Genomic DNA, 11,056 nt, shown 5'->3' with positions numbered 1-11,056 from the left:
ATGGACAGGAGACAATCTCCCTAACAGTGTATACATTGTATGGACAGGAGACAATCTCCCTAACAGTGTATACATTGTATGGACAGGAGACAATCTCCCTAACAGTGTATACATTGTATGGACAGGAGACAATCTCCCTAACGGTGTATACATTGTATGGACAAGACACAATCTCCCTAACAGTGTATACATTGTATGGACAAGACACAATCTCCCTAACAGTGTATACATTGTATCATCAGAAGAAATTCTCCTCAACAGAGTGTACATTGTATTGAGGAGACAGTCTCTCTGGCAGTGTAAATATTGTATGGACAGGAGACAGTCTACCTTACTTTGATGTATAAGAGTCTCGGCAATGAGATAGTCCTTACATTGTATCTATCGTATGGATGATCTCCTTACCACAAATTCCCAACCCCAGGATACCCGTTTTATTATACCCATACACAGACGGTGTATAGACTTGATGATTTGTGTTGTCTCCAACATGATGTACTACCTGTTGTTACAGTATAGATACTTTGTAGTACAAAGCTTCTTTACACAATAAAATGACAAACTATAATAATTGATAAGTTTTGTTGTCATTGATTTTAAGCTCACCTGGACCGAAGGTCCGATGAGCTTATGTCATGGCGCGGCGTCCGTCGTCCGTCCATCGTTCGTCTGTCTTCCGTCCGTCAACATTTGCTTCAAATCGCTACTAGTCAAAAAGTTCTTATTGGATTTTTAGGTCATCTGACCCAAAGGGTCAGGATGACCTATAGCCATCGTGCTTTGTCCGTCGTCGTCCGCCGTGCGCCGTGCGCCGTCCGTAAACTTTTTCTTTCAAAACGCTACTCCTCCTTAACGCTTGGGTGGATTACTTCCAAATTTGGTTTGAAGCATCATCAGGGGAGGGCAATCATATTTTATATAATTGAGGCTGGTCTGACCCCTGGGGCCAGAGGGGCCCCAAAAAGGGAACTTATGTGAATATTTGCTATAAAATCCTACTCCTCCTTTACCCTTTGGTGGATTTCAACCAGATATTGTGTGAAACATCATTTGGGGAGGGTGATCATATTTTATATAAATGAGGCTGGTGTGACCCCTAGGGCCTGAGGGGCGGGGCCCCAAATGGGGAACTTTGATGAAATTTTGCTATAAAATCCTACTCCTCCTTAACCGTTTGGTAGATTTCAACCAGATATGTTGTGAAACATCATTTGGGGAGGGCGGTCATATTTTATATAAATGAGGCTAGTGTGACCCCTGGGGCCAGAGGTGCGGGGCCCGAAAAGGGGAACTTTGATGAATTTTGCTTTAAAATACTACTCCTCCAAAACCCAAAAGTAGATTATTACAAAATTTGGTGTGGAACATCGTTGGAGGAGGACAATCATATTTTATATAAACGAGGCTGGTGTGGCCCCTGGGGCCAGAGGGGCGGGGCCCCAAAGGGGAACTTTGATGAAATTTTGCTATAAAATCCTACTCCTCCTAACCCCCATAGTGAATTATTACCAAATTTGGTGTGAAACATCATCGGAGGAGGACAATCATATTTTATATAAATGAGGCTCGTCTGACCCCTATGGCCAGAGGGGCGGGGCCCCAAAAGGGGAACTTTGGTGAATTTTTGCTATAAATCCTACTTCTCTCTAACCCTTGGGTGGATTAATACGAAATATGGTGTGAAACATCCTTTGGGAAGGGTGGTCATATTTTATATAAACGAGGCTAGTGTGACCCCAGGGGCCTGAGGGGCAGGGCCCCAAAAGGGGAACTTTGGTGAATATTTGCTGTTAAATCCTAATCCTCCCTTACCTTTTGGTGGATTACAACCAAATTTGATGTGAAACATAAGGTGACGGCAATCATATCATTAATGAGACAGGTCTGACCCCTGGGGAAAAAAAGATGGGGCAAAAGGAGCGCTTAGGTTAAACATTTCTTAAAACTGCAATTCCTCCTTAATGCCTTAATTGATTACAACCATATTTAGTATGAAACATCATTGGGGAAAGGCAATCCTAATTAATATAAATGAGTCTTGTCTGACCCATTGGGACAGAGGGGCATGCCCCAAAAATGGGAACTTGGCTGAAATTTTGCTTTAAGATGCTGCTCTTCCTGGACAAGCTAAATGGATAAAAACCAAATTTGATCTAAAACATAACTGGCTGCGATAAATAATTTATGGTAATAATGCTGGATTGAGAGGCGTGTCCCTGCTGTAAGTGTAAGTGTTTGTCAGATGACCGTTAAGGCCTATGGGCCTCTTGTTACCAAATTTGGTCAGAAACATCCTTGGTGGAAGGGGATCAGATTTGGCATAAATGGAGACTCTGACCCCCCAGGGGCCGGAGGGGCGGGCCCAATAGGGGAAATTGAGGCAATTCCTTTAAATCGCTACTAGTCATAAAGTTATGTATAGATTTGAACCCAATTTGGTCAAAAACATCCTTGGGGAAAGGGGAACAGATTTTGCATAAATGGTGACTCTGACCCCTGAGGGGCCAAAGGGGCGGGGCCCAATAGGGGAAATAAACGTAATTCATCTAAATCTCTACTAGTCATAAAGTGATGAATGCATGTTCTAAAAACAGTTCTTGAAATCTTTCAGACCTTAGAGAGTCTGGACTTCATTATTTCTTAAAGCAGTTGGGATCCCCACACTATAACCATATATAGCATTGTTTGAGATTTACAAATAAAGCGAATTGAACATGAACATTATTTTGACATTGGGTCAAATCCAACCAGGTGAGCGATACAGGCCCCATGGGCCTCTTGTTTTACAAGCGTGTAATATTTCATGTTCACAATAAATGATACTATATGATATTTATATAAACCCTTGGTATAATGTATGAAATTACACAAGTTGTTTTTTTGTGAGGGGCTTCAAAGCCTTGCAAGTCAAGGGGACAACAGAGGAGAACGAGACACAGAAAGAGAGAACGGACAGGAAAGGAAGGGAGATAACTCAAATGTAGCAATGTATGCAGCAGATCATCCCCAACCTTGGTAGGGGGGACACATGTAGTCCCCTCTTATCAGACAAGTATGTTTGCCTATGCGCTTTGCAGTACACGTTCAAACGGTCAGACATAATCATTCAAAGTACATATACATGTACATGTTCTTGTTGAAGGCAAGTTTTGACTGCTGTTCAGATGAAAATGTCAAAGGTCAAAGTAATTTATACTTTTCCCTTTGGTCAATCAAACTTTATTTTCCATACAGCCCTCTCTTACTGGAAAAGACGCTTTTTAATATACTTTGGATTTATTATTTTATAAAGTGATTCAAATGAATAGCCTTGGTCCATTTCAAGGTCAGGTATACATGCAGTTCCATGTCTTGCGTCATGACAGCAAGCAAAATGAGGATGTCCTATTTCTGTTGAATGTTATTTAAATGAATGACCTTGGTACAACAATATTAAGGTCATCGACTCGGTGTGTCTATAGTAATGTGTAAACTGGTCCTAAGACATATCAGTATGATACAAAGTAAACTTCATTACGTTGGACTGTACGTAGGTGTTAAGTACGTTCATTAGTCAAATATCAATTATGTCATATTTTATTATGTCATACCGATCTTTGTCTAATTAGCGTGCTATACGCCTATGCGTTGGATCTCATGTGTAGAGGAAATTGTTCTATATTTTCAAAATTAATTTGAGCTGTGACCTTAAAATATATAATGATAGCTGATAACTCATAGCTTCATCCCGACAGGCTAACATAAGTATCATTAATAATACATAATTTTTATTAATATCGATCAATGACAAATACGTAGTAACAAGGACGTGGACACAAATCCATGGGTCTGTTTGTGTGTATCATGGATGTCCCGGTTCATAATGTTACTTTGGGACTAACCAGTGTCCAGACATAATATAAAGACACGTGCAATGACTTATTAAAGTCGAGAACCTACAATGTTTATTTTTACATGTAAATATGACAGTGTGTATTCACAGCTCCAGAGGCTATTTACACCATACCTGGGGGAGAACGTAATAGCCACACTATAAATAAAACACGATAATCTACGGATCGCTGTTTTGATATTCTATATAAAATAGTTTGATTGGTAAACACGCTTGGTTAGTTAACACCGAGTTGCCCACACGCAGAGACGTTAGTGTTGGAGATGAACTCCATTGGGGTTTTCTATGTGGGGGATTTACGTTCTGGTTTGGGATTTTTCGTAACCCCATTTTTGTCGTCGTTAAATTGTTTCTGTATACGGCTGTTTTGTACTGAGGAATGTCGCACAGGTAGAGCTCACCAAGGGTTTCTTATTGATTTCCGAATAAAATTCAGAACAAAATTAAGTTATAAACATTTTATTGATTTCAATCGGCCAATATTCTGGTATGGTGCAATTTAGGCCCGATTTATTTTGAGCCATTCGTCACAAAATGTTGTAGATGTGTTTTACATGTCCTTGAGATATATATATATATATATATATGGGTAAGAGGCGACAAAATTTGGGATCTCAACACTCCCCTGGTAAACTCGCATCTCCTAGTGTAATGGGGGCCGATTATTGACACCCTAACTTAATTGATCAAAACTGAACACTTTAACTGCATATCTCTCGTCAGATTTCCCCAAAAGATCCATGTTAATTTCACTTTCTGTAGATCTACTGGAAGCTGGATAATACTTTGAAATATTAAAGGGACTATATGGTTAGAAAACACCATGAGAAATGGATATAAAACGTTATATTTTCTATGAGTATGTTACAAAACTAACACTTTCTCTTAATTACAAAAATTAAAAGTCACTGCAACCATTTACGATATATATCTAAAAAATATAAAAGGTAAACATTTCGGTCTCGAACTAATTCATAAATTACCGCTCGTAGCCTGAAAATGCGCATGCGCGTAAACCGAGAAAAAAGCAAAATGGCGGACGCAAACCAGAAAAAACGACGAGGTCCTAAAAGTTACTTGACGGAAAGTGCAAGAAAACGAAGGAAAAAAGAATCAGAACAGAGAAGAGGAGAGGCGAGAATCTACATCAGCAAAGAGATAGATAGATGGCGTAAGGTAAAGGAAGATCTCGCACTGGAGACTGATTCTAAATTAGCGAAGCTGCTTCTTGACAGGTAAGCTAATTCGCTACGGTATCATGTTAGATATATAACTACTGTATATATAATAGATAAACGTATCCAATATTGCCATTGATAGTCCGGTATCCACCGTTTAAGCATGATTGTGTTATTGAACTTCTCTACTGAAAGTGTCATCTGGTAATGGTTAAATAGTAATTGTATATAAATTTACAATAGTGACACAACGTGTTTGTTGTTGAACGCAAAGTGGGGCCCAATTGGGGGTATTCGTTCTTAGGAAAATTGATGTGGTGAATAAATACAAGGGCTATTCGATATTATATGGCGGTACTGGTGATATGAAAATAAACGACAGTGATTATAAACATCACATTTATAATAAACAGTGCAACGTATGTTTATAAAAAATATAAAATGCATATGAAATTCATTAGACGGCAGATCTAGATTTTCATACATGTATATATATATATGTATGTAGTACATATACATTAATGATTATCATATATGGCAGCAAAAGTCCTTATTATTACCATTTCATATATAACACAGTAGAATACAATTAAATGCCATTTAAAAAAAAAAAAAACATCAGTATTGTTTTATATTCAAATAATGAATGGTATTGAAATTGTCAATTTCAGTTATGAATTTAAGAAAATATCAGATAAATCCACCACTTCAACCGGCCACATCCATATGTATTCCACACCTGCAAGAAGATATATACCTCCACGAGAGTGTTCAGAAAGTGAAGTCACTATAAGGTATGTTTATATGATTAAGTTTGAGGCAGTTGGAAATGTGGTGTAGCATGGTATGTATAATGACCGTTATAATTACCGATCACACATACAGATACATAACTTCTATTCTAAATTTAGGACTGGCATTATCAATAATTTACTGTCAATGAAGCACATTAAGAATAAAATGTATGTGTTGGTGGGCAAACAATTGCAAGATAAACAACATCAACGATTTATACAGTTTGTGTTGATTTGATTTCTTTTGTTTTGTTTTCCAACTGTTGGTAATTCTATGACTAAAATGTTTGTTCTGTATGTTTATGTGTGTTATTTATGTTTTTTTAAATGAATATTTTAGGTGGATGACTATCTGTTTGGTCTTTGAAGCTGTATATATATGCACACATGTATTTATATAATGATTCCAGCATGTTTCTTTTGTATATATGTTGCTAGATAATGGATATATTATCATGTAATTAAGTGAAGATTTATATACATGATGTGTATATAGGTTCTCTTTTTATTTAGTGGTCGAGAAATGTCAGGAGTGTTTGTGCAAGAATGTTGGAAAGACATGTCATTGCCTGGACCATCCACAAGTGATTTTCAGTAAGTACAGTATGTACATGTACCAGTATGTATTTGCATTGCTGGTTTGTAATTCGGAGTACGACGACATTCTATAATATTGATCTATAAGTCAAAATGATCTCAATGCATATGTTCAGCTCAACAAACCTCCATCTTTGCATTCAAGAAAAATGAGCTGCGTCTTTTCCGAGAATATTTTAGTGTTTCACAAGAGAATTATCTTTTAGATAGTCAAACCTCTGTCGTTTGTGAATAATGAATCTGCTACATGTATGTATGTGTGTGTATGTTTGAGTAATGAATCTTCTATGTATGTGTGTGTATGTGTGAGTAATGAATCTGCTATGTACATATGTATTTTCTTCTGTGTTATGTATTACATAGATAAACAAATTACACTGGAAAAATGCTTTGAAAAATAAACAAACTGAATATAAATATAAATACTACATTTGTATTTCTTCTTCAGACATTTCAAACATGATTGAAATAAATGATTTTTCTGAACTGCAGTGTCCAGAATCGTAGGTAGAAGTAATATTTTTAGAAAGAACGATCAATACTACAATAAACAATTAATGTCATTTATTATATCTATTTTGAAGGAATCAACATATTCAGAAGGCTGATATCACTACCAAAGAGGCGAGCAGCTTCATAAATCCTTTTGAGTAAGTTTCATTGATGTATATTACTGTGGGGTTAAGGGCTGTGGTGGCTGAGTGGTTAAGGTGTCCCGACACTTTATTACTAGCCCTCCATCTCTGGGTTGCGAGTACGAAACTTACGTGGGGCAGCTGCCAGGTACTGACCGTGGGCTAGTGGTTTTTATCCGAGTACTCGGGCTTTTCTACACCTCAAAACGTGGCACGGCCTTAAATGACCCTGGCTGTTCATAGGACATTAAACAAAACAATCCAATCCTGTGGAGTTAGACCATCACATCCCAGAGTTGAACTAAAAATTTTTTTGCTTTCTTGTTTTTCTACATTTTTTTTCATTTTTTGAATGTATCGTAGGTTTTCAGCTACTTATGAATGAAGACTGAGTATCACAAATTAGTTAAGTCAAGTATGCAATATTAGTTTTATTTTTCCAATATTCAAAATTATACCAATTTATGTATTTTAAATATTTATAGACAAACATTTTTGAGACAAGCTATGCTGTTCTACAATAGCTCCTGTTATGATTTATCTGTTTTTTATATTTTTGTTTTCTCCTTTTATCAGCTTAACAATAGATGTCACTGAAAATGTCGACGAGGATGACCAAACCACTGATGATGAGGATTATGAACCAAGTTTCGACATCACTCTCAGGTACAGAACAATTCAAAATTCAAAATGGTCTGTATCCGAGATATGGATGACCTAGCTCAAAAATTTTATTCCTGGCTGTAATTTGGTGTTTTTTGACTGATTTACCTGAACTTGGCAAAGATGTCCAGTTCACAGAAATCAACACTCCAGTATAAAGCCTAGGTCAAGGTCACAGAGTCCAAAGTCGATGTCAAACTTTGATCCTTTTCACTGATGAACATTTATTAATGACACTTTGAAGCAGTGTTTGTCAAAATTAAGCAATGATTCTACTGACTAAAGGTCAAGGTCACTGGAATTTGGTATGTTTGTAAATGTCAATCATAAAACCTATATGGCCAATTTGGAGGATATATTACCACAAGACATTCCGGATTCTTGATGAAGTGTCACAGTTCCGGTTATATTTTTAAATGTCAGATATTTATTTCTCCCTCAATTGTTTTTATTAGCTCACCTGCCCTGATGTTGAAGCTGTAGGAAAGTCTCTGGAAAAGGGCAGTACAGCTCACAACACACTGAGGAAGGTTAATTGTGCTCTACAAACCATTCCTCGATAAAATACACTACTTTCTGAACTTTAGGTAAGGATACCAAAAGGGCAAATAGAATAGTATATAAATATTCTTTTAAAATCTGATGTGAATTAATTTTTGAGGAAAAAATCTGTGAATTGGTAAAGATCAATACAGCGTTACTGTATACTCTGTAATATTGCATTCCTAAAAGAAGGAAAAAAAAACAGAGTTGAAATGTACTAGTATTTATCATTTGAAAAGACAATGTTTACGTTCATAATAATCTTCGAACAGAAGTTATTTTTTCTTATATTTGTCTTACAGAAGTACAGCAGAACTTGAAAACTATCACCAGTTGATATTAATGTATGCAGCCAAAAGGTTTGCTTACACTCCGCCTGTTTACAAGGCACGCACCATTTTGGCAGCTCTTGACTACAACTTCCACATCGATAGAGAAACAAAGACAAATGCAGATGGCTCAGTAAGGTAAGGATTGCGATATTGCCAGTTCTGGTAGTTCCTGTTATATATTTATTTGTACATGGCATAATGGCTGAAGACACTGATATTTTGAATATCGTACTTGTTATTTTGGTCTGTTACTTCCTTTATACTCAATGTTTACATGGTTTATATATTTGTTTCTGTGTGTTCGGATGAACTGATTGCATGACTTTTAGGATTTTCTTTTGTTTAAAGGTACCACAGAACTTACAACAAGAAAAGTGGAAGGTGGTCCGCTGTGCCCTACAAAGTGAAAAAGAAATACAGCTACATCAGTGACCTGATTTCTGCTGTAGTTGAAAAGAGGCTACTTGATAGAGAAGGAATGCATAAAAGCAAGACGTTATCGCCCTAAGATCCCAGACACATTTCCAGCGGTTTAGCCCTCCTTACTCCACCTTCTACTGCCACATTAGTAGAAGAAAAAAAGTCAAGACTTAAGTGATTCTAGTGTCACAAATAGGACTCAACAATCTGCTGGCTACTCCTCCTTAACCACTTAGGAGATTTCAACAAAACTTGCTACAAGGCTACTGTCATTATTCTATGAATAACCTCATTGGGGAAGTGGGGATGTTGTTAGGTGTTGGCCCACAACAGCTACATTTGTAGCTATTATTATTTGTAGTATATGCCATATAAGATTTGGGTTTCACATGTGTTTTATGTTTCAAAATTCATGTGCAAAACTAATCTACTACTTGTCGGATGGAAAATGTATGTCTATGAAAAGTATTGTGTATGTACCAATTATTGTGTCACAAGTTTGGCTTGTTCACACATTTTGTATGTATGGTGTGATATTCACAGGTATGATGTATGTGTCACAACTTTGCTAAGTATAGTGTATGTGTCACAACTTTGCTAAGTATAATGTATGTGTCACAACTTTGCTAAGTATAATGTATGTGTCACAACTTTGTATGTGTCACAACTTTGCTAAGTATGGTGTATGTGTCACAACTTTGCTAAGTATGATGTATGTGTCACAGGCTGGCTAAATATGATGTATGTGTCACAACTTTGCTAAGTATGATGTATGTGTCACAACTTTGCTAAGTATAGTGTATGTGTCACAACTTTGCTAAGTATAGTGTATGTGTCACAACTTTGCTAAGTATGGTGTATGTGTCACAACTTTGCTAAGTATGATGTATGTGTCACAGGCTGGCTAAATATGATGTATGTGTCACAACTTTGCTAAGTATGATGTATGTGTCACAACTTTGCTAAGTATAGTGTATGTGTCACAACTTTGCTAAGTATAGTGTATGTGTCACAACTTTGCTAAGTATGGTGTATGTGTCACAACTTTGCTAAGTATGGTGTATGTGTCACAGGCTGGCTAAATATGATGTATGTGTCACAAGTTTGGAATGTGTCTTTAGTATGGTCTGTGTATGTGAACATTACAGTGTTCGGGGATGATCATCTGTATTCATAGCCTTTTTTGTAGTGAATTCGTCTACAGATTTTATTTGGTTTTAACAATAATCAAAGTACTGGAAGTACTGTAAACGAACATTATTGTTTAATGCAAAATCAGTAATCTTCTTAGTTTTAAGTTGATAAATTTACTGATATCGGTTTAGGAATTAATTGCAAATAATTTGAAATGTTTGCAGCTGTTCTGATTTGATTGTACACATGCATGTTTCTGTAAGGTCCTAATTGAAATTGGAAGTTTGTTGATCTATCTTGGATCGATGAAAATAAAATATGTCTTCTTTCTTTCGGGAAGGCATCATCAGTTATAATACAGCCAGGACTCTCTGACCTTATTGATGCCAACTTCTAATATGCACTAAATTTAGGCTAGTTCCATCGTTAGTTTGGCATACATAGTTGTATTTCAACTAAATATGATGAAACACACATAAAGAATTACTGAAAACCAAAACCAGAGCTGCTAATCAAGGCCCGAATTAGGAATGTATCCTATTGAAACTGTACTCAAGCATTTATGGTACTTCAAAACAAAAAAACCTGACTCCTTTTGTTCAGGAATCATTTGATGTTAATAAATCTGTATATGAGAAGATAAACTTCTGTTATAATTACAGTATTGTAAACAATGTGATAAAGAATAACAACCAGATAAAGACTATCTTCATCGAATAATTCAGCAAACAGGAAAAGAAAACTTCAAGATTCATTTTCAACTTCAAACCTGATCACAAAGATTACAGTTCATTCGATGGGACGACACATTCCCTATTTATTGTCCTTTTCCAATCATCCAATCATACTGAACCACACAATTCAGCAA

At 36.5% G+C, this 11,056-nt stretch overlaps 1 protein-coding gene across 1 annotated transcript; it reads left to right on the top strand.

The window, feature by feature from the left end:
* Positions 1-4,713: 4,713 nt before the first annotated feature.
* Positions 4,714-9,203, top strand: LOC117336383. Its single transcript, XM_033896887.1, has 7 exons — positions 4,714-5,127; positions 5,742-5,864; positions 6,378-6,458; positions 7,046-7,111; positions 7,673-7,762; positions 8,605-8,769; positions 8,983-9,203. Exons 1-7 carry the CDS (start codon positions 4,892-4,894, stop codon positions 9,140-9,142), a joined length of 921 nt encoding a protein of 306 aa, XP_033752778.1. The 5' UTR covers positions 4,714-4,891; the 3' UTR covers positions 9,143-9,203.
* Positions 9,204-11,056: the final 1,853 nt, after the last annotated feature.

The sequence above is a fragment of the Pecten maximus genome, chromosome 10 (genome assembly GCF_902652985.1).
Source record: "Pecten maximus chromosome 10, xPecMax1.1, whole genome shotgun sequence".
Classification (NCBI taxonomy): Eukaryota; Metazoa; Mollusca; class Bivalvia; order Pectinida; family Pectinidae; genus Pecten; species Pecten maximus.
This window is presented reverse-complemented; position numbering and strand designations above follow the sequence as displayed.